The following is a 23,732-nucleotide window of genomic DNA, read 5'->3' on the forward strand; positions in this document are numbered from 1 at the left end:
ATAGTCTTTGCTGAAATCACTGGTTCTGCTCCTTATTTCCCCATTAGAGGGATGGAGGAAATCTGAACGGCTTTGAGAGAAAATTGTTGAAAAAGGCATCTGCACCTAACAGCAATCTTTATAAAAGATTTGAAAGTAGCTTCAAAGGTATATTAAAAGAAGATGAGGACCCATCTACTATCAATGGAAGCATTTTTAGAGTATTGCTGGTGCCAAAGTTGTGCTTCCTGAGTTTACATGACATTATAGAAAGTATTTGTGAGAAGAAAGGTCATTCGTAAAAAAGCATGACATATCTTTGGGGCGAAAAAACATGTGATGTTCTTCTGGGAGGAATGTCTGTTGATTGCCCTTCAACTAGCCATGTGAAAGAAAGAGCATTGGTCATTTTTGTGGATGACCTGTGGATGGGAGTGGCACAACCCTCCTTGTCCCTTCAGATCTTTCAGGGGTATTCAGTATCATTGGCCATGGCATTCTTTTGTGCCACCTGCAAGACTTGGGGTCAATGTTTGGCAGTGGGTTCTGCTCTTTCTTGAGGGGGTGGTTTTAATCAATGTTACTGGCAGAGGAGAGAGAGAGTTCTCAAGCACACCATTGTGTGCTACCCCAGGGCTTGGCTGTCTCCTCCATTCTTTTCAACTTCTGTAGGAAGCAATGTGGGAGATTACCTGTCAATTTAGGATCAGGCATCGTCATTATGCTCCTGTTACCCAGCTTTACATCTTTAATCCAGGCCGTCATGAGAAGCATTGGAAGTCTTCACCCAATGCTTGGAGGCTGTGAGGGACTGGGTAGTGTAGAGAAGACTCAGACTCAGACTGAATCCCAAGCAGAATGGAATCGCTTTTGGTATAGATGCCTTCTGGATCCATGGATGTTTCATCTATTGCATTGATGGGATAGCATCGTCCTTGAAGGAGCAGGCATGCCATCTGAGTATTACCCTGGCCTCAGCTGCAATCCTTCCTAATCCAGAAAATGCTGAAGACTAATCCCCTTACCATCTCACAGTTAGATTACTGCAATTCATTGTTTATGGGCCTCTCTTAATGATGACTCAAAAGTTGCATCTGGCACAGAGTGAAGCTGCCTGCTTATTTAATGGCACTAACTGGTTTATTTATTTTAGTAGGCTTAGAAGCCCAAATCAAGGTACTGGTGATCACCTATAAAATTCTATATGGTTTGAGTTCTTGTTACCTTCTGTTCCAGATTGAATCTGCTAGCCCAGCATAGTCTAACCAGGAGAAGGCACCATGGATATCCATTCTCCAGAGAGATCAAGGGAGCAGGAGTGCTGCAGCAGTTTCCTCCTTGGGGTACCTTATGCCCCCTGAGGTCACAGTGGCCCCTGCCCTTTTGTCATTTAGGCAGGGGATGAAAACAGACCTTTTTTGTGTGGCCTTCAGAATGGAGGGCCCTTCCTAGATGGTAGAAGCAGAAGATGTAGTTTTTTATTATATATATTGTATTATTATATACATTGTATTGTTATGCTTTAATACTATAAACTGCCTAGAGTCCAATGAGTAGGAAGCATACAAATTACGGTAATAGCTAATTAACTAACAATGGGCAACTCCAGAAAAAAAAATGAATGGGGAATCCAATCCCTAAAATGCAGCACAACACTTATAGCAGACACAATCCCTGAGCACTTGCAATTCAGTTCCTTTTATAAATGTTCCCTCTCAGTGCCCACTGTGGTTTTCTAAGAACTGAGCTTAGTATAGCCTGCTGCTGATCAGTGTGTATTCAAAAGTACAAGATAGAAAACTGCAATCATATATTTGAAAAAAAAAAAAAAAACTAGGATGGATGAATTGTTATCCCAATTGTCTTCCTATTTACCTCCAGATATTGATTGTCCATGAGAACAGAGGTATATGCAAACAGAGTAGATCCATTTAAATTAGTGGGTCTTATATTATTCTTGACAGACTTAAGTTCCAATCATTTCAATGAATATATAGATAGTCCTCACTTAACAACCACAATTGGCACCGGCAACTCCATCACTAAGTGATGCGGTCATTAAGTGAAACATGTGACCACGCCTGACTTACAGTGCCGGTTCCACTGCAGTCATTAAGCAAATCACCTGCGGTAATTAAATGGGATGTCATGTGACCGTAACTTGAGACTTACTGCCAGCTTCCTCATTGACTTTGCTTGTCGGAAGCCAGCTGTGAAGGTTGCAAATGGCAATCGCATGACCGCAAGATGCTGCAACCATCATAAATGTGCGCCAGTTGCCAAGCACCCAAATCGTGGTCATGTGACTGTGGGGATGCCGCAACCACTGTAAGTTCGAGGACCAGTCATAAACCTACTTTTTCAGCGTTGTCGTAAGTTGAAACAGTTGCTAAATAGGATAGTCATTAACAGAGGACTACCTGTATTCTAAATATGACTAAGTCTTGATCCAACCCAAAATCTGATCTAAATATAGATTTTAAGAAGATACATACAGTATTGGACCTTTTCCTCAGAGAAGACTGTATTACTATAGTTTGGCTCTACAATCCTCTTGGCTGGACCTTACCACCCCAATAAAAAAATCGAAGTATCAACAATAGCCTTTCCAACATCCTGTGGACGTCCCACACTGAACCTATCCAAGCAGTGTTTTGATAGGAAAGACTTAGTACCAACAGCAGTATCCGGACTGGACTTTTTCTTCCACACACATGCACCTTTATAGAAACTGGTGTTGCAGTTTCTTCTCTGTATGAATTATTGTGGCCTTCGGATATGAACCTCTTCATCTTTGGCTTTTCCGTGAGTTTGATTCTAATAGAGAGGTCTGAGACCTTCAAGTAAGCAAGGGACAATTGTTTACTCCAGAAAATATGAAGTGTTGGATCATAGTAAAGATAGCATCAGCAAGTGCAAAACGATGATACGATCAGAGCTGTGTGGTCATGCAGCAGTCTAGCAGCTTTTAAAGAAGGCTCCGTGAATATAATTTGTACTAGGTGTCCTTCACACAATGTCCTTCACGCATAATGGTCTGTGAAGTTCATGAATGTCTCAATCATAGATTTGATTATTAATAATAAACATAAAATATAAAATAAGTGTTTTGAAGGTGAAAGGTGGTGATGCTGGAGAATGAGAAATGTCTGTTTCTCCTATGCCAACATAAGCCTCCCCAGATGGTGAATAAAGATGTTGTCTCTTGCTGTGTAACAGATCTTCCGACTTTATAGCATGGAATTGGAAGCCTACAGACTGCAGTGGTTCTCACACAAAATAATAATGAAAAAGGACCTGGTTGTGGGGAGGGTAGGTGGCAAGACAAAGAAATTATTGGGGTGACTGAACTGAAGAATTGGATGTGACAAACTATGAACAGGAGAAATACTGCAGTTGACAAAAGGATTGGTACTTTGCTGGCCGGTCAGAGAGTTGCTTTATTTTTGAATCATCCCTGCTGCAGAAATGTAGGAGCTGTGGCTTTTACTAATTTAGCCTCTTTCATTTCTACCTGTGAATTAACTATGAATGGTAGCAAAAAACTGTTAGGGGGGAAAAAAGAATCTGTCATGTTTGAGGTCATTAAGATTCAGAAGGGGCTCCTGGCTCCAGAATGGTGGTGGTGGTATTTTAATTTAAAAGTTGTAGAAGGACGGTAGAATTTGGTTAATTTTGCAGGCTTTTAAATGTCAAATGCCCCTATTGAATAACAGAAAGACTAAGATGAATCAAACCAATTGTTAGCATATTGCTTTCAAAAGCTTAAATTTCAAAATAATTTGTTTCTAAGCAGATAATTGCTCCAAGAAACCAACAAAATTAAATCCTAGCTCAGTGTGATATTTTGAGTGGAAGGAATATTTGTGTTGTTCAATAGAACTCCCTTAGGCTCAGATTCAGACGGTCTCAGGACAGATCTTATATTCTGATCTTATATCTTCTGCAACCATAGAGACCAGAACATGTATTTCTTATTCTTGTACAGTTTTCATGTCTTCCTTAAATGTGAATTCAATGTGTGAATCGGCCCTTCAGCCATTTAGCAAAGCCATGCTGAATATCAGGCATTATTATCATTCTAGAACTGAGTTAGGTTATATTTTGCCCCCTGTGGGTTGCCTCCTATGATAACCTGTACCACCTTCACAAGAACATCAATGGAGGAGAACAAGTACATAATGTATGCCATTACTGTCTGATTAGCATACTATCCATCAGAGAAAAGAGAGGCTTTGGAGTTGGGGGGTTTATGGGCATACTTAAAATAGCAGCAAAGCGGGAGCACTTTTGGCAACTGTATTGAAGAATATAGGCTGTATTCGGTGCATCATTACTTGAAAGTGATATTGAACCCAGTAAGAGAAAAGGGTCTGCTAAGATTCTCCTGTGTGACCTGAAGTGTGGTGGAGTTCCTGGCATCCTTGGAGTTCTTTGTTAAGATGGCATTTTTCATGGACATTTTCTTTCTGGCATTTTTCTTGCTGAAGCCACTCTGACAGTATCAATTGCAACAATTAAGACAACCTCCTGTCCTTGAGAGGAGATTCCAGAGTGAGTGACTGTAGGTGACATTTCCAGGCTTGGCATGGAAATGGAAGTGAGGCCTAGACAAGGAACACTTTTTCTCCCTTGTGTCTTGATTCTGGGAAGTGTCTTGGATTATTAGATGAACTTTGAGCCTCTGGATTCATCATTCTCCTTCTCTCTGATACAAATGATCTGAAACACAAAGTATTTGTGTAATACAGTCTCTAGTATGAAACCCCACTACAAAATCAAAACTGATTCTGTTAACCACTTGTAGAGAAGAAATGGAAAATAAAGGCGTGGGAAGATGCCCCCCCCCCCGCTTCCTTTAACTTTGAGCAACTTAGGTCCTATTTTTCTTTTTGTTTGTTTGTTTGTTTTTGCATCCACAGTTCTTCTGAGGATTCAGGCAACCCACTTTGGAAGTCCCTGCTTTGTTTAAAAGCCTTTTTTTAGCTTTACCATGCAGGTCTTTAAAAAAAAAAAGAGAGAGAGCAGAAATTGCTGACACTATTCCTATCAGGACTAGGAATAAGAAAGTTGCAAGGTGCTTCCACGATACTCAGCTGCTTAACCAAGGCTGAATCGGCAGGATTCTGTTGTTCTCTGGCACTCTAAATAAAGCTCTTAGCGTTAGTATGTCAATAGGTTTCTATTTTTGTTCAGGGTATTATTGAGGAAACTAGGCCAGTTATTCAGTCAGAATTATTTGCTCTTCGGTACTCTTTATTTCCTTCAAGTGATGTTGGCCCTTTGCTCCTTTGCAGTGTTTCGGTTGTGTTTTATTTGAATGGGACAGGCTGTGTTTGACAAAATCTGGCTTCAATAGGATTTCGATAGAATCAGGCCTTAGATGGTGAACTTGTTTAAGAGCTGATGCAGTCTTATTTCTCAAAATTGACAGGATAGATTAGAAGGCCAGGGGTCAGTTTTTCTTCCAATCTGTTGTTGTAGCAAGAAACAAGATCGACCAGATAAGAATTGAGGAATGACAACAATCATTACCCATGTGAGAACATAAATTTTGGATCAATCAGACCAAAGTCCAACCAGTCTTTACACTGTTTCACAAGTAGCCAATCAAACACCTGAGAAGCCCACAAGCAAGGCATAGGGTAGTAACGTCCTCTCACTTTCCCCAGCAATTAGTGGAGGTAACATACTAGTATAACTGAAATTATAATTATATAAATCATATAATTATATAAAAATATAAATTATAATTCCCTTTGGGAATTTGTCTAGTCCCCTTCTATGACTACTCAGTTTGGTAGCTATCATTATATCTTGAGAATTCCACCACTGAATGATTTGTGGTATGCAGAACTCCTAATTTTTAACAGCTTTGGCTTTCCCAAATTTAGCTTCACCAGGTGACCTGGGTTTGTTTGGAGATCAACAACCTCATATCTGAATTTTTACAGACTGTGGAATGGTTACCATATAGGTCCAGTGATTTATTTGCTTTTTCCTTCTCAATAGTAAAGAATAGAAGTTATTTCACCACTATTTTCTTCTGTTCCTTAGATTTCCTGCCTAAAAATAATAGCTGAGGCACAAGAATGTTCCTCTGTACCCTCGTTAGGGAACACATACCAAGAGCATGTTTAGTTCAGCTGGAAAAGACATTCTGCCTTACTCAAATCCATAAAAATGCAAGTTGCAGTATTTTCACCTGAAAGAGGTCTTGTTGCATGCACTAACCCAATGAAGGATAGTCACCTCTATTCATAATTGGTTCTACTGTTCAATAGCTCATGCTGTTACTGTTTTTTAACATTCAAAATCTGACTTTCTCTAATTTAAATCCATCATTTCAAAATGATTTTCAAAATATGAGATAAGTCAGTTTGACGAGGAAGTAGTGCCATTACAGAAAGGATCCCTTAGTCCAGGGGAGGGGGGGAACCTGAGGAAGAGACTCAGAGTAACTCTACCTTAATTACACTAGGTATAAGTTGATCTGGAAAATTGCTTTGGCAAGCTTTCAAGTTACATTAACCTGCTAGCAATAAAGATCATTCCAGAAATCCAAACTGTTTTTTTTCCTGGGTTTATAATCTCAAAGGGCATGACATCAATCTGGAAAGCCTGCCAGAGTGGTTCTCCAGATCAACTTACTGTTCGTTCTCTCTCTCTCTCTCTCTCTTTAATTTTCTCCCCTCCCCCCATGTCTGTTTTGTTTTATTAAAAAATAAAGTGAAAAAATGATGCAACTGATATTGCACAAGTATATTGCTGGATATATTACAGGATGGGGCTAATGATGCAGTTATTTATGTATTTATTATTTTGCTGTGCATAAAATATACCTTATTGGCTCTTAGCTGTAAATGTGCAGTTTAAGCTATGTTGGTTAAAGCTGGAGATCTGTCCTGCTATCTAGTACAGCAGGGGTACAGGCAATATTTGTATAATCTAAGGCTACACTTTTAGAAAATGAGTATTATTGTAGCTGCTGAGGTTCTTAGTGGGCAGAAAGTGACGCTGAGTTGTCCCTAGAGAGGATGAGCCCAGGATGTTTAGACTGCTTGCTGAACCATTTTTTGATTTTGGTGAGTTTTTAAATATGTTTTATAGATACCTTAAGTGCCCTGTTTTTAAACATGATACAGATTTTAAAAAGATAAGATGAATTAATAGATTATAAGCCTTTAGAAGCTTTTATCTATGAAAGCTGGATAGAGCTTAGGTAAACAAGAAGTGATCAACATATTTTTAATATAGAAGTTCATAAACAGATGCCTTAGGGCCACATGTTGCCCCTAAAAAACTTAAGTACTGCATGAAAATCCCTTCAAAGTTGCTGTTAAATTGTAATTCTTAATATAACAGGAAAAAATGATTAAACACATGAGTAGTAGTCATAATTTATTGATTTTATTTAATTCAAATAAATGTAAATTTATTTGAAGTATTTTCTATTAGTTTTACCTTCAGTCTGCATTTCACTGCACACTGTCCTGGTTTTAGCTTCATTGAATAAAATGAGACTAGCTTCTAAGTAATTATATACAGGATTGGGCTGTCCCTCTGCGGTTTCACTTATCTTACCAGGATATAGTATAGCTTTGCTTGTCTTAGGGTGTTGTATAATCATAGGCAGTTGTGGTTTCTGTAGCAAACCATGGTTAAATGCAATCTGACTTATTATGAATAAGAATTATGAATGAACTTAGTCAGATTCTTTCTTTTCATATGACTCATTTATTTTAATTCTTTCGATTCTTAGTTCTCTGCGTTAACTTTCCATTAAAACTACATTAGGACAATAAAAAGCATTGGAATAGAAAGGCTTTTGTCTTTCCTTAAGGGTGGTTTTCTTTTGAGTGCATTCTCTCTTCTCATATTTCTGAAAACACATAGTCCAGTTGTTGTTGTGAGCCACTCAGAGTTGTGTTTTAAGATGGGTGGCCATACAAATCAAATCAAAATAGAACATTTTACTGTTTTGATATTCTGAGCTATTACATTATTATTATGTTAATTCAACCAAGGTCAGTGAGATACTGTCTCAAACAGAAGCCTCTAGATACATATGGGATGACAAAATAAAAAGCTGGCAGTTGTTTTGTCCTGAACTCCACTGCTCTTATGTCACATCAATACATGAGATGAGGGACTTATGGAGAAAATAATCTTTGTTTTATTTTTCCATATTTATTTTTCTGTTAGTTATGTTTTTTGTGCTTCTGTGTTTTCTTCAAAAGAAAAACTGACGAACTGCATTAGGAAACAGTTAAAACATACAGGTAGGCCTCACTTAACAACCCTAATTGAGACTGGCAACTCTGCCATTAAGCAAAGTGGTCACTAAGTGGGAAATCACGTGACTGCAACTGTGCTTTCCAGCTGGAAAGAGACAAGACTACTCAGTTTCACACCTTCAGTTTTTGTTTGCCTCCTAACTACTCCCCAGCCCTTTGGAAAGCTTATTTCTTGTCATTTTCTAAGAGATTCAGAAAACACTAGCCCTTTGCTGCCATCTAGAAGTAGTCCAAGTTTTGCAGCTTAGATATAGGCATAGCTTTATCTATGTGCTTATATATCTATATACAGTAGTATATCTATATACCTATATACTATAGCCTGAAATTTATTGAGCCCTATTCTTTGATTTTTCAATTTTCCTCATTCACCTGTGCAGACACACTAAGTAAAAGAATTTAGTTAGTTGGTTAATTAGTTAGTTCTAGCCCTCCCTTATGCATAAAAGCCAGCTGGGTGACTGTGGGCCTGTCACTCTCTCAGCCTTCCTCATTTCTGAGGATTACCAGCTTTCTAATTTTTTAAAAACTAAAAATACTTTATAAGGGTGAAGACAGGTGGGATGTTCAGACTATCTAGATCCAGAGTCTGGATCAAACAGAGTCTCGTAAACACTGTGGCCTCCCTTGTCTAGCTTGCCTGAAATGGCTCCCTACTTGTCTGCTTGTGGTAAGTAGAATCCCACTAGGGCTCTGGAGTGCACCCCTTTTGGGGGCCAATCTGAGGAAGGCCTGCATGCTGTGCCCTTCAAGCTGAGGTGGGCTTGGGCTTCCTGGGACCCTTCTGCTCCCTCCTTGGTGTGTGTGAGAGTCGAACTCTTAAGACATTCCCTCCCTTCCAAGGGGTTAAGTCCTGCCGAATGCAATAGTTCTGGAAGTCTTGCGTGGTAGGGCTTGAAATCACAGAACATTTTTCAGAAAGTTCTAACTGATCTCTCAAGAGGTCAATATTTCCATGGCTGGGGCTTTTGCTCGGTCCCCTAAAAAAACAAGGGTCCCCGAGTGGTCTGACTTCTCCCCATGATAAGGATGTTGTGAATTGTTAAGAGAAAATATCTACAGAATAAAAATGGTTGCTCACCCTCTAAACATCTGCCCTACCATATGTTCAGACTGGCTGTCAGGGGTTGGTTTTCCTGCCAATATGTGAAGTTGTGCAGGAAGAGAAAGGGCTTCACCAATCTCTCTTCTGATGGTACACCAGGTTTCATTCTTTAAGGGCAGAAACACTACCAGCCTTGTTGCTGCAGTGCGATAAAAATAGGCGTTGGGGAAGTGGTTTTCACATCAATGTATTTTCCTCCCATCTCAAGGATGGGAGAAATATTACATACATACATACATACATACATACATACATACATACAAAGATACAAAGATACATACATACATTACTGTTGCTCTGTGGATAAACTCCACCTGTAGCCTGAGAATTACTTCACTAGAAATAATCACTGTTCTGAAAAGAATGAGTGGAATTGTTTTATCCACTAAACTGTGAATTGCAAGTTTAAGTGTTAATTCACACTGCAGACTAAGTGATAAGTGGAAAGGGTATTGAGGCATCTAGTGGTGGCCAGTTAGGTGAGTCACTTAAATGGAAATGGGGTGAGTTTTATTTTCTGACTCTTAATATTATCCAGATTATTGTAGCTGCACATAATATTTGAGTTAATGTTATTAAATCAATATCAAATATAATATGTTGCTATGGTAGCCATCTACCTTAACTTTCTGAGGGATGGTGGTGTCGTCTATTTATGCTTGTATTCTATGTACAGCAATTTTATATTTTGTTAATGTGTAAAAGAGAGCTAGCTTTGTGTACTGTTTAAGGCACCAGGCTAGAAACGGGAGACCGAGAGTTCTAGTCCCGCCTTAGGCACAAATCCAGCTGGGTGACTTGGGCCAGCCACTCTCTCTGAGCCCTGGGAAGCAGGCAGGGGCAAACCACTTCTGAAAATCTTGCCAAGAAAACTGCAGGGACTTATCCAGGCAGTCTCCAAGAATTGGACATGATTGAATGGATTAAAATATATATATATAAAAAATGAGTTTTTACCCCCCAAATGTGTGTTTATATAGTGCCCTGTGTTTCTGCAAGTACAAATCTTGGTAACCACAGCTTCTGATAGTCACAGCTTATCTGACTATTTTTTAAAAGATTTTTAAAACATGGGCAAAGATTAAATGTAAGCTGATATACAGTAAAGAAAAGTGTTAGCTTCAAGCATCACTGTTATTTCAGGAGAATATTTCTGGATCACACAGGCTGCAACATCATTCTTAATAAAAATAGTGGGGGGGTGTTGCAGCCCAGAAATATATTTCTTATTCAGAAAAATGACAAAGGTAAGTTGGGATAGTAGAGAATAGAAAAGATGATGGGATACTACCAATTGATTTGGCTGCTAAGACATAGGTGTTTTGTGCCTGGCTCTTTCCACTGTAGTGGCTGTTTTGTAAATAGACACATGCCCATTTTGGGAGAGTGCCTACAACAGCTTTTAATATCCTTCAAAATTTGGTAATTTTTTTGTATTATACCTCCTCATAACACTTTTTCCCTAATCCTTATATAACAGAGTTAGATGATGGTGATGGTGGTGATGATGATGATGATTGCTCTGGCATGAGAGACAGAGACAGTTTGGTGTAGTTGTGATGATGCTGGCCTAGAAAGCAGGAGACCATGAATTCTAGTCCTGCCTTAGGCATGAAAGCCGGCTGAGTGACCTTGGGCCAGTCACTCTCTCTCAGCCCAACCAACCTCCCAGGGTTGGTGTTGTGGGGAAAATAGGAGGAGGAAGGAGTGTGAGGTATGTTTGCTGCCTTGAGATAGATGGAGGGATGGAGGGAGGGATGGAGGGATGGCGGGATAAAAATTTAATGATGATGATGAACAAAGCACTGAAATGGTTACATTCTATAATAAGGATTATAATGATCATCCCTTGACATGGCCTGATTTGTATAACGTATACAAACGGAACTGACTGCAGTCACTAAACAAGGACTACCTGTATGGTGACCTCCTGCCGGCTTCCCCATTGACTTTGCTTGTAGGAAGCCAGCAAAGAAGGTCACAAATGACAATCGTGTGACTGCAGGACCCTGTAATGTTGTAACTGCAAGCCAGGCGCTGAGTGCTTGGATTGCAATCACATGACTGTGGGCACTGCGACTGACATTTGTACAAGGACTGGTCATAACTACCACTTGTTCAGCACAGTCATAAGTTCGAACTGTTGCTGAATGAGAGGTCATTAAACAAGGACCACTTATATACTTTGGATAAGCCAAGAATTTTAGATGCCAAAATACACCCCCAAAATTGGGTTTGGCTTATTCGTGGATGGGCTTGTTCATGATTATATACAGTAATACATTTTTAAAGTACCTGTATATCTCATATATATTTGTATATAGGCCCATCCATGGATAAGCAGACCCTTGAATTTTTAACCAAAATACCATGAAAAATGCAGGTCAGCTTCTCCGTGGGTGGTGCATTTTTCATGGTATTTTGGTTAAAATTTCAAGGGGTAGCTTATGCATGGATAGGCTTATAAGTGAGTGTATGCAATATATTTCATATGAGTCAGAGAATTTGGAGATAGTGTGTAAAATTTTGTCCTGAAGCTGTATACTGTATATACTCTGTATAATCAGGGATGCAAGCCACACATGAAAACCCTGGGTGCAGTTTTGAGAAATCTCCAAAATTGTCAACTAATTGTAACTGTTATTGTGACAGAAGGCAAAAACAATTAAGTATGTCTATATATATTGAAAATATAAATGAGAATAAAACCCAATCAATTTAATTTTGTGCTCTGGCCTAATAAACCATTTTTTGGAGTGTGGCCCCTCAAATACTCTCCCAAGCTAAGTGGGGCCCTCATCTAGAAAAAGCTGAGCGTCCCTGCTCTGTTTTAGGCTAGAAATGGTACAGCAAAAAGCAAACAACTGCCCTTTCATTATCTGTAGTCAATTCTATCAATCAAATGTCTGCAAATTGTTTCCTACCATGAGACTTGTTAACATAACAGAGTTTGCAGCAGATATAAAGCATGTATTGACCAGGATGCTCATACACATTATAAATGCCCCTCCTGAATTACCATCAGATACCAGATCTGTGCTTTTAGAGATGAAGGAGAATCTATAAAAATGAGTAGAAGAGTATCTTTTATTGAACCCTGTCTATGTTTCCTCTTCTCTTTCCCGTTTTTTCTCCCACAGCATCCTGTTTGCAGACATTGAGGGTTTTACCAGTCTCGCTTCCCAGTGTACTGCTCAGGAGCTGGTCATGACGCTGAATGAACTCTTTGCCAGATTTGATAAGCTTGCTGCTGTAAGTAGGGTTCATCCTTTTCTTCCTCAATTATAGTGGTGTCACATTTTGGTCAACTGCAAATTTTCCATTGCATTCAAAGGCAGCTTGTCAACATCCTGCATCCTGAAATAAAACTGTATTTTTCCCCCTGTTTTGCAGGAGAATCACTGTTTACGTATAAAAATTTTAGGTGATTGCTATTACTGTGTATCTGGATTACCTGAGGCCAGAGCAGACCATGCACACTGCTGTGTTGAAATGGGAATGGATATGATAGAGGCCATTTCGTAAGTACGCATACCCCAAGTTGGAGTAATGACTGAATATCAAATGAGTGTTTGTGTATGCCAAATTAATTTTACACTGTGTAAATAATTTTAACTTCTCTATATAGAAAGCCATTTAACAACAAAGCTGAAACAGTGGAACAAAGATCATCATATTGTTGCTGTTGTTGTTATGTTTCCCTTCTGTAGATATGTTCAAGCAAGGGGTGGACAGTAATTTGTTTAGAATACAGATGGTCCTCACTTAACGACTGCCCTGTTTAGTGATTGTTCAAAGGTACAAAGGCTCTGAAAAAGTAACTTTATGACCAGTCCTCACACTTACAACCATTGCTGCATCCCTGCTGTCATGTGATCATCATTTGCGTGTTTCATAACCGGCTTCCGACAAGCAGAGTCAATGGAGAAGTAGGCAGTAAAATCTCAAGTTGTGGTCACATGATGTCTCACTTAAAGACCACAGGTAATTTGCTTAATTACCACAGTGGAAATGAGGTTGTAAGTCCATCGCAGTCACATGATGTCTCGCTTAATGATCACATTGCTTAGTGACAGAGTTGCCAGTCCCAATTTTGGTCTTTAAGTGAGGACTACCTGTACTTTAAGTTTGATTCCTGCACTGAGTAGGGAGTTGCACATGATAACCTAAGTGCCCCTTCGGGTAGTGATGCAAATTTCCTAATTCCACTGCCATGACAAAAATCACACTAAAATGGTCATTTGGTTCTACATGCAACAGCAATGTTGCACTTCTCTAAGTGACCTTATCAGCATTATCCCAGACATGGACAAGAAGCTTTGCAGTTTTGGCTCCACACCTGTAACTGTTACTGGACTATCAGTTTGATGAGGTCTGGCTTGAAGTTTATAGCCATTAATCGTAATATTAATATTATAAGGGAAATATTTATTTGTTTTTCAAAAAAACAAACAAAAGAAGAATTAACATTGAGTAAAGATCCCCAAGAAAGTGTATGCTAGTCCTTAAAGGAAATATATTTAATTATTTAATTAATTAATTAAATCAATTTATATAGCCACTCAACTCAACAAGTGACTCTGGGCAGGGAACTATATTAAAATAAATTTAAACAATACCACAGTTACAAAAATTAAAACACATACTAGCAGCCAAGAAAAACACAACAATCATTAATCATTAACACAGCCAGGAGGTGGGACTCTTCATACACTTGGGGCCCCAGGCCCAGGCGCAGAATCAGGTAATTAGGATGTTGCGAAAGGCCAGCAGGGTTGGGGCCAATCTAATCTCCCAAGGAAGAGTATTCTATAGGGTGGGTACTATGGCAGAAAAGGCTTGCCTTCTGGGCCCCGCCAGCTGGCATTCCTTAGGTGATGGAACCTGAAGCATGCCAATCCTGCCAGACTGTATTGGAGAAACAACCAGAGAAAGACACTCCCTTAAGTAACCTGGTTCCAAACCATGAAGGGCTTTAAAGGTGACAACCAGCACTTTGAATTGCACCTGGAAGCACACTGGCTACCAATGCATCTTAAAGGTGTCACATTTACCTTTTACACTTTTGGATCATTTCCTTTTTTCTTCTTTGGTTTCAGGGAGATGCATGCTACTCTTATAGCTGAGTGAAAAAATTATTTGACCACAGTATGTTTATATAGACCAGCACTCAACAGCCAGGGCCCTCCAAATGTGTTGAAACTGTCGTTTCCAAAATTCCCAGTCAGCAATGCCTATGCCTGGTAGGAATTCTAGGTGTTATAACCCAAAACACCATAAGGCACCAGATTAGGGAGGACTGGTATAGACTGATTTTTAATAGAAGTATCCATTAGAATGCTGATTCAGTAATAATGCAAATGTGTGTTGGCACCATTTTCCATAATGTTGTATAGTGATGTGATGTAGCAGTTAAGTGATGGATTGGAACTGGAGAAACCTTACTTGAACATGGATCTTATTGGATGACTTGGAGCTCAATCCGACCTACCTCCAAAGGTTATTATAATGAAAATAAAAATGAGGGGTGACTACATATGTATTCCTTAGAGGAAAGGTAGGATACAAATGTAAAAAATAATTCTAATATCAGTAATAATCATGATCTTGTCTCATATCCATTTCTTCAAAATATTACCTTGGTAACAACTTTGTCAGCAATAGAAGCTTCCCTCCTAATGTAGATATTATTCAGAGGCCAGTCTGAATCCAGATCACAATGAGATTAAAACCTTCTTCTACTTTAAAATCCAGATTTCCCTTCTACTCTGAAACATAGCAAAAATTGTACAAACTGGAGCTGTGAGGGTTTGTTTAGGAGACAACTTGCTTCACTTTGCACAAGCCACGTTAATTCAACATTTTCAGGCATCTGCTTCTGAAAGCAGAGTTAGAGAAGCTGTAGATTGGCTGTCTTCCAGGTAAACACCTCTGTAATAATGGGCTACCCCCAATTAATTTGCCTCAAGGCTAGATTAACTCCTGGGCACGCTGAATCTCAAAAGGTGTATGTGTTGATTGCTTACTTCCCATTAATTTTAATAGGAGGTAGAGGCATCCAGCTTTCTCTAAGTTGTACCCATTATTTCAGGGTACATTGTAGATTTCTGTTCAAAGGTAAACCATTTGATAGCTTTCTAAATTCCTACACTTTTATCAACTAATTGCTGAAAGTTTGCAAGGCAAAATAATGCTGTTAATTTATCAAAAGCATAAAGAGCTTCCTAAAAGGTCCAGCAGTTATAATCCTGCCAGTTCAGCTTTCTAATCTTTATTACCTTCATTTGTCTGAGAAGCATTTTCTCTTCATCAGGGAAGACGGAGGAGGTAGTGAGAACAGAAAGTCTCTCACTCCAGGTTTAGAAATGAGGTAAAGATTGTTAAATACTTTTCATCCCACACAAAGTGGAAACCAGGTTTCTGAAAGCTGACGAGACAATTTGTAAACAAAGAATGGAGTACTTTTCCACACCTATTTCCAACTCTTGTTATAAACAGAGTGCAAGTCTTTGCAAATGCCACAAAGTTCACTAACAGCCTCACTAAACTACAGAGACATTTGCATTGTGTGGCAGGCGAAGACATTGTCTCAAGGCCAGGCTTGATCAGATGCCTCTCCCATAATTTCTAAATATATAGAAGCATTTTATTTAATTTAGTCAGAGTGGGGAAGAGAGAGATGGATTCTACAGCCTCCTTTGGCCCTCCTTTGACTTAACAAGAACTTTTCCAGCAGACCAGTTAATTTCTTTGTTCTACAAGTTAGAAGAAATGATGCCTTACGAGGGTGAAGTGTCCCCTGAATGTCAAAAGTCTGTGTTACACCATCACCTGCTGCGGATTCTTTTGCCATGATGAGAAGTCAATTGACACAGCTCTCCTCTGTCTTAGTATTTAGCAAGTAGGGTGTATTTATAGGTCCATTGTGAGAAGTCTTTTTCATTGTGTTTTTGGGACAGGGGGAGGAATGCACAAACGATGTACTGCCATATTTAGGAAGCTCTTATATCTCTATTACCTGAATTAAATGGTGGACAGGAGAATAGTACACTTTATTGATTTATTAATCTTATGCCACTAACTACTGAAGTCTCTCTGCCATGACAATGGCAAGGTAATTGTTGGCCAAGTGCACAAACGGGATCTTTGTTTGAGATTATTGTCCTTGTAGCTATGGGGTTGCAAGACACCCTTTATTTCAAGCTCCTTGGGATAAAAAAAAGAAAAGTATAGAACCAAAATAAAATAAACCTTGAAGTTAAATAATCAGTTTTGGAGATGAAGAATCCAAACTGCAAATGTATGCTGTAGCTGTAGTTTAAAAAGAGCTCCCATGGTAGAGGGCTATGTTTTTCAATCCACAGACTATTTGATTTCAAAAACAAGCAGCAACCCACAGGGGACATAATGGAAATCTGGGTGATGAAGGCAGCATTGTGACACAAGCCCTGCCCCTTTTCTATATGCATCATGACATCACATGCACACCAAAGGAACTGAACTTGGGATGGGACGTTAGAATGCTGCTTTATGAGAGCCTGTCACTGTTGCTGATGAACATCAAACATTTTATCTATGTATATTTGTATAATACAACATTCTGTTGTGTTAGGTAAATTGTATTCCTTTCGTAAAATCTCACATTTTAAAGATACTATTACTAAAAGGTGGTTAAGGGTAAAAATTCCATTTTTGATGCATGGTTTTAAAAAAAAAAAGCATTACCAGCTATTTTTAAATAAGAAATGCTTCAGAGTATCATGTTCTCATGAGAAAAAAAGATCGTATTTAAATTTTCTGCCCAAAAAGGCCCAGATGTGTCTGCTGGAAAAGTAACCAAATTCCTGCTATGATTAATACCAAGAACTTTCCAGGATCACAAGGGTGCTCAGTAGTAACCCTTAAACTGAGCTCACAATGATATATAGTTAATATCATTTTCATTCCAGTACTTGATTGTGGTTAACAACTATGCCTGATGGCATTATTTAAAACTAGAAAATTAAAACCACAGTCATTATAAGAGAACTGTATTTGAGCACAATTTTTTTGCTTCCATTAAAAAAATTGGTCATTAATATATTAATATATTTAAAATATTTAAATGAAATATAGGCATTGCTCTCATAATATATCAGTCTTGGTACAAAATTAATTTTCCCAATATTATTCTTCCCCACAAACCTTTAGCTACTTTCATCCATCTTTTAATATCTTCATTCATCTGAGTAATACTATTGAAATATTCTTATGACCTAAACAGGATATTTTCCAGGAGATAATCTCCAGGTATATAATGACTCTGGACAACAAATAAAACCTACTTGTTGAGAAATGTCTTGCTAGCTGGCATAAAATTTCATTTACTCCAAGTTTCTATTTACCTAGAATAGTAATTACAAATTTAAGTGAAGGTTTTTCAACATCACTGAAAAAAAAGCATTTGCATATAACATCTTACCTTTAAATTTAGATTCCCTGGATTTCACCAGTTTGTTTTATTAATCATGCCAAGGGTTCCAGCATCAAATTAAAATTAGAAGAGATAAAGGACATATTTGATATATTTTAATTACTGGCTAAATGCACCCACATAAATCAATGGATTAGAATAATACATTGTATTCCAAATCTAAAATTTTTGTAACATTTGAACCAAAAAATTGATTTGAATCAAAAGCCTTCTGTATCCATTGAGGCTAACCCAGCTGATTCATGTTTATCAGTATGCAAAGCTATTACATACTGTAAACCCCAAGTCTTATATTATCTGAAGCATGATGCTTTTCATGATACTGTGCAGGATGAAATGTTAGAGGGAATACTTTCTGTGATCTTGTCAATGTAACTCTTCAAATCTTAGTGTCAACATTAACTGAGATTCTAGATGATAACTTGTAGATAGGAATAGGGCACTTGCCACCTTTCAAAGTTACAGTGATGTATTGCCAAAAAAAGTCGCAAAAGCGGCATCCCCCCAAAGGGTCAGCCATGACTCGGTGCTTGCACAGGGGACTTTCACACTTCAAACATCACAGTATGAAGCTGGCAGGTCTTTATTTTCATAAAATGCTTGAAATATCTCCCAAGGTATAGGGGCTACTTTCTCCTTAATTTTTTATATCACTCTATTGTTATTATATATGATCCAGGATCCTTTCCAGATTTCCTGTAGTGTTTGGGGTGCAACTGAATAACCTGACAACACATCTGAGATTCCTTGAAAATTTGTTACATTAAAAAAAATCTGCTCACTAGCTGTATCAACATCTGCAAAACACAATTTTAATAAGATTCAAAAAGTTAACAAAAAGGAGATTAATTTCATTATAATCACTGTAAATTGTTTCCAAACAATTCCTTATTAAAGGCATTATTTTACTTTGTTGCACATGTTTCAGGCAAGTGGCCAATGATTTCCCTGATTTTTCTGCTTGTTCCTAGTATATTTGTTTTTTGTTCATGCAAAAGGTCTGTGATAAAGTAATAATAACAACAACGACAATATTGTCTGCTCATGCAAATATAGCAAATAAGCAAGGAGCACCCATCCTTAATTAATTAATTAATTAGCCATAAACACCATTTTTTTACTGTATACACTAGCAGTTCTGAATATCTTCTCATATTCTTTCACAGGAAGAACATATTGTGACAATGAAAATAACTCATTTGGAAGTGGTTCTGTGGTGTTCAGCTCATCCATAGATTTCCTTTTTAGATCCATGTTCTGGAAAACATGGGGCTATGAGCCCACAGCAGAAGCCAGTGCACAGCAGCGATTGGCTAGCAGCCACAATGTTACCAAGAAATTATCTTCAAAATTACACAAGTGTCACTGTGCTATTAATAAGATAATGCATTAATGGGTAAAGATCACCAGTCTGAAGCATGAAGCTAACAATTAAGCCAGCAGTCACCAGCGTATATGTCTGTCTTTCAAATTGTGCATTTGGGGAGGAGAAGGATTAAGCTGTGTTTGAGGGACCTGCTGTGAATTCTTGTTTTATATGTTTGTCCTTGCACTTCCTCTGTGAACTGAGGAGCACAAAAATAGGTCACATCAGTTCCTATAATCCTATCATTGCAAGGACTTGTGCTTCTTAGTAATGCATTTGCAGAGATAACTGATGCATTATTGGAGATCCTAAGACTAAATCTGAGAAAGCTGGTGTTACCTTCTAATGTACCCATTATGTTAGAAATAGTCATGGTCACTAAGGGAGCTCACTGTGTTGAATTTGTATAAAATTCAGAGTTCACTGTTAGCCATTATATTGCCTAAAATTCTTACATAGAAAATGTTTAAGGCATGATCACAGAATCTTTTTGATGTCAAGGATTTTTTTAAAAGGTCCCCCCCCCAGGGGGAGGGGCATTTGAGAGATCTGGCAGTGAAAAAGCATCATCACAGGAGAGAGAAGGACAACATTTTTGAGCCTATTTTGGGCCATTCTGGGGGACTGGATCTGTAGTTGTTGCTGTTGTTTTAGTAAAGTGCCTTATGCCTAACTCTGGCAACTATATACATAAAAAGATAGGGTATAAGTGCAGATACACATGTGTGTGTCCATGCATGTGTGCATGTGCATCTGACAAAGTGAGTTTATAGCTCACAAAAGCATGTACCTTGTGTTAGTTGGAAAATGTGTTAGTTGGAAAAGGTGCTGCCAGATTCCTCTTGATTTTATGCGTACAGACTACCAGAAGCTTAAAACTTGTCATGGCTTTTTCTAAGGCAAAATCAGACTGCCAAAAGTCATTCTCATTTTGACTGCACAGTTTTGGGGTGTCCTGGGAGTCAAAAAAATATGGGGGTCATATGCTTCCTGCAGGCTAGAAGTTTTCCATTTGTGGCTTAAGAACTGGAACATTAGTCTCCCATATCTTCTCTATCAATAAATCGCATTTTGCCAGAAGGTGACAGGACCTGGAGAGAATCTGAGGATACAGTTTATGGTCACAAAGTTGTCCTATTTGATTTATTAAACACTCTGGCCAATGAGATCTATTTTGTCCTTCGAAAAGGACTGTTGCATCCTGGGCTGTACCATGATACTAGCACTGGCCAATACAATACACAGCAGCCACAGCAGCAGTTTCAACTAAGCTTTTAAGGTCTTCCAAGGGCAAGAGTCATCTTAACAGATTCCTCCCTAATCCTGAGATATAATTTGCTTTTAAATTGCTGTGTTCCTCCTAATAAACATTTATCCTCAAAACAAGATCCCACAAAGAATACCATGATAATTTTGGGAGCAACTTTAATGCTTTCTTTAACATTGGAGCCTGTTGGAACAACTAAAGAAGAAATAATTGTTGGTCAACTATAACAGAACTCCAAATACATGACACTGCAGCAAATATTTCACATGTGCATTGTGGTTCATCTGTGGAAAGTTTGATGCCTGGGGCTGTGTGAACAAATAGAGCTCTGTAATCCCTTTCCTTCTGTCTTTGCAACATGGCTATTACACTTAATTAGAACAGGCAAGCTATGTCTAGCTTTGAAATGGAAACCAGAGGCTAGTGTGTGCTTTCTGCTTTGTCTTTGCCACCCCTGTGAACCATGGACTCTGCCAATTGAAAGCACACTGACTTCATCTGAGGACCATCTTCATTCATTCTGCTTGCCTAGCTAGTCTGCCATCCTATTTTTTTCTGCCTGGTTTAGTTGCATTGCAGTCTTTAAGCATATTTAGGCAAAATTGTGTGTTATAAATGTTTACATTCCTTTAGTTTGTTTGTATAGGAATGGTCTTTCTTTATCCCTACATCTTTCCTCAGATTAGTACGAGAAGTGACGGGCGTCAACGTGAATATGCGAGTTGGAATCCACAGCGGGAGAGTTCACTGCGGAGTCTTGGGCCTCAGGAAATGGCAGTTTGATGTGTGGTCAAATGATGTCACGTTAGCCAATCACATGGAAGCCGGTGGCAAAGCAGGGTAAGAGCTCTGGGTCAGAATGCAGATCGATGCAAATATTTCCAGCTGTCCATGAGAGGAACTCCTGGCTGTATACAAATCGTGTAAGTCCACTCAGAAGAATTGCTAGGGCTACACAACGCTTTCACATCTTGTTCCCATTTCTAAATCTTCTGCTTACTAAATCAAGGAAACTGAAACATCTCTCTCAGAGTTGCCCTTTATAAACCAGCAATTCAGGCAGTTTCTTTAACTGGAGAAATGTTCCATGAAACATAGATTTGTGCTATGTTTTCACATTTGCAAGGAATGCCTCCTTACAAAAGAGAGGCATTCAAAAGGCAAAATGTGGGTATTGTTGACTTGTTTGAAAAAACTGACTTGCTCACTTAGGTGCTTACCTATGGTAGCTTGTTTCTCCAATCTACTCTTTTAATGCCTTTTTTTCCACTCAGAGTAAAGCAATCCCAGCTAATCAAGCGTTATTCTGAGTGCAGTGGAGCCGTGTAGGTAATCAGATTTAACCATGTATAAAGTTACAATTCAAATTCAAAAGGAACTAATGTTCCTTGCACTCAGACTGACTAGATACAGGAAAACAAACAGAACGGGTGATTTTGTGAAAACATTTGCAAAAAGTAATCATACCTGCACACCATTTCATTTCAGCCCTAGCTGTTTTGATGTTTATTCTGTTATAACCCAATTTAGTACCTTTGGAAGTATGCTGTTTGGAGTAATTCATGACCGGAGCAACCTATAAGACCAGTAAAATGAAGAAATACATATGTGTGGAAAGTAAAATTGGCTCAAAACTCAAAGGACTTAAAGGAATACACAGAAGCTATCTGTTGAAATTCAATTAAGTTTTGTATTTAAAGACTTTTTATAAAGAAAAGAAATGGGTCCACCATTTCTGTGAAAACCTGAAGTGAGGTATAGGCAGACCGCCCCTGGAAATACTACCAGAATTGAACCAAGTTGATGTTGCGCTTAGGTTTCATAGATTTATCAGCTAGATAGTAAAGCTGATCAATGGTTTAGACCAAGTTTCTATAACCTGGCAGCCACTGGTTGTACTGGAGTACAACTCTGCAAAAGCTGTATTACCTAGGGATTATACAAATTTAAGTCCAGGACATCTGGAAGAGACCTGGTAGAGAAGACAGGTTTAAGAGTTTCCTGACAGGATAGCAGAAAATGTTAGAAGCGGCAGTCAACCATTGATTATTACATATGAGTTTTACTGGCATGTATTCGTGAGTGTTAGTTGAGCTGGTAAAATATAAGTGTTTTACCATGAAGAAGAATTTACCAACATGAATAAATAATGTAGCTCTAACATTTCTTTTAAATTGCCCATATTAGGAGTTTTGCCCTCTACAGTGAAAAAAAATTCTCCTGGAAAAAGAAATATGTAATTACAGGGTGGGAATTCAGCACAATCTTACCCTGTTCTAAAATGTTTATTACTTGATTTCTTTTACTAACAAATGGATGTTACAATCTGATTGTCTTTTGTCTGCGATCAAGGCGAATCCACATAACAAAAGCTACACTAAACTATCTGAATGGTGATTATGAAGTGGAGCTGGGCTTTGGAGGGGAACGTAATGCTTACCTCAAGGAGCATAGTATAGAGACTTTCCTCATTGTCCGATGCAGCCAAAAACGGGTAAGAACCAAATGAAGTTGTAATAGAGTCGTACTCAAACTGCACGTGGCAGCATGCTAAAGCTGATGAGTCATTATAGCAAGTTTGTATATGTTCATATTAGTCTTTTTAGATGGGGCATCCTTTCCAAAACTTATGTCTCCTGGATGAGCAGGACATTGATAAATCCCATCTAGCATAGGCAATTTCTATTTCAATTCCTTAATCTTCACCTTTCCCAAGAAGATTGAGGAATTAATATTTCAATTATTTTACAGAGATTTCCTCCTCAAAGCAGAAAGCTCTGACATTCTTCTTTAAATTATTTTCAACGTATGACACCTTATGGTGAAATTTTAAGCTTTCATTCCAGTTTTAATAATCTCTTCTAAAACCAAATCATTCTGATTTCAGAAAGTCTTATTTTGAAATTTGTAGGGTTATAAATTTAGTATAAAACATTCATCAACTGATGAAGATGAGCAATATAGTTTAATTCCATATAAGTGAATCAATATACATTATGCTTTTTAAAATATATTCCTTTATTCCTATTCATTGTTGGGAAAATTCACATTCTCAAAGTATTTGACAAAGCACCCCATCCTTATTTGGTTGCCCACAAATAGTTTGGAAAATTTTGGGAGGGCATCTTTGTTTAGTTTTATAAAGAACATTTTCCTACATTTCCTTTTTTTTTCCTTCTGTATAAAGATTGTGGTTCATTTGGAGAGACAATAGAGGACAATTCTTTTGCATGAGATATTTACAC

The 23,732-nt window shown here is 38.3% G+C and overlaps 1 protein-coding gene across 1 annotated transcript in view; it reads left to right on the forward strand.

Annotated features, from left to right (window-relative positions):
• The window catches only part of ADCY5 (adenylate cyclase 5), a 233,106-nt gene that overhangs the window by 156,179 nt on the left and 53,195 nt on the right, over nt 1-23,732 (forward strand). Inside the window, exons 4-7 of the mRNA XM_063288785.1 lie at nt 12,522-12,633; nt 12,775-12,902; nt 21,169-21,327; nt 22,840-22,981. Coding sequence (XP_063144855.1) covers nt 12,522-12,633; nt 12,775-12,902; nt 21,169-21,327; nt 22,840-22,981 — 541 coding nt within the window. The remainder of the gene's footprint in view (nt 1-12,521; nt 12,634-12,774; nt 12,903-21,168; nt 21,328-22,839; nt 22,982-23,732) is intronic.

Source organism: Candoia aspera, chromosome 1 (assembly GCF_035149785.1).
Source record: "Candoia aspera isolate rCanAsp1 chromosome 1, rCanAsp1.hap2, whole genome shotgun sequence".
Lineage (NCBI taxonomy): Eukaryota > Metazoa > Chordata > Lepidosauria > Squamata > Boidae > Candoia > Candoia aspera.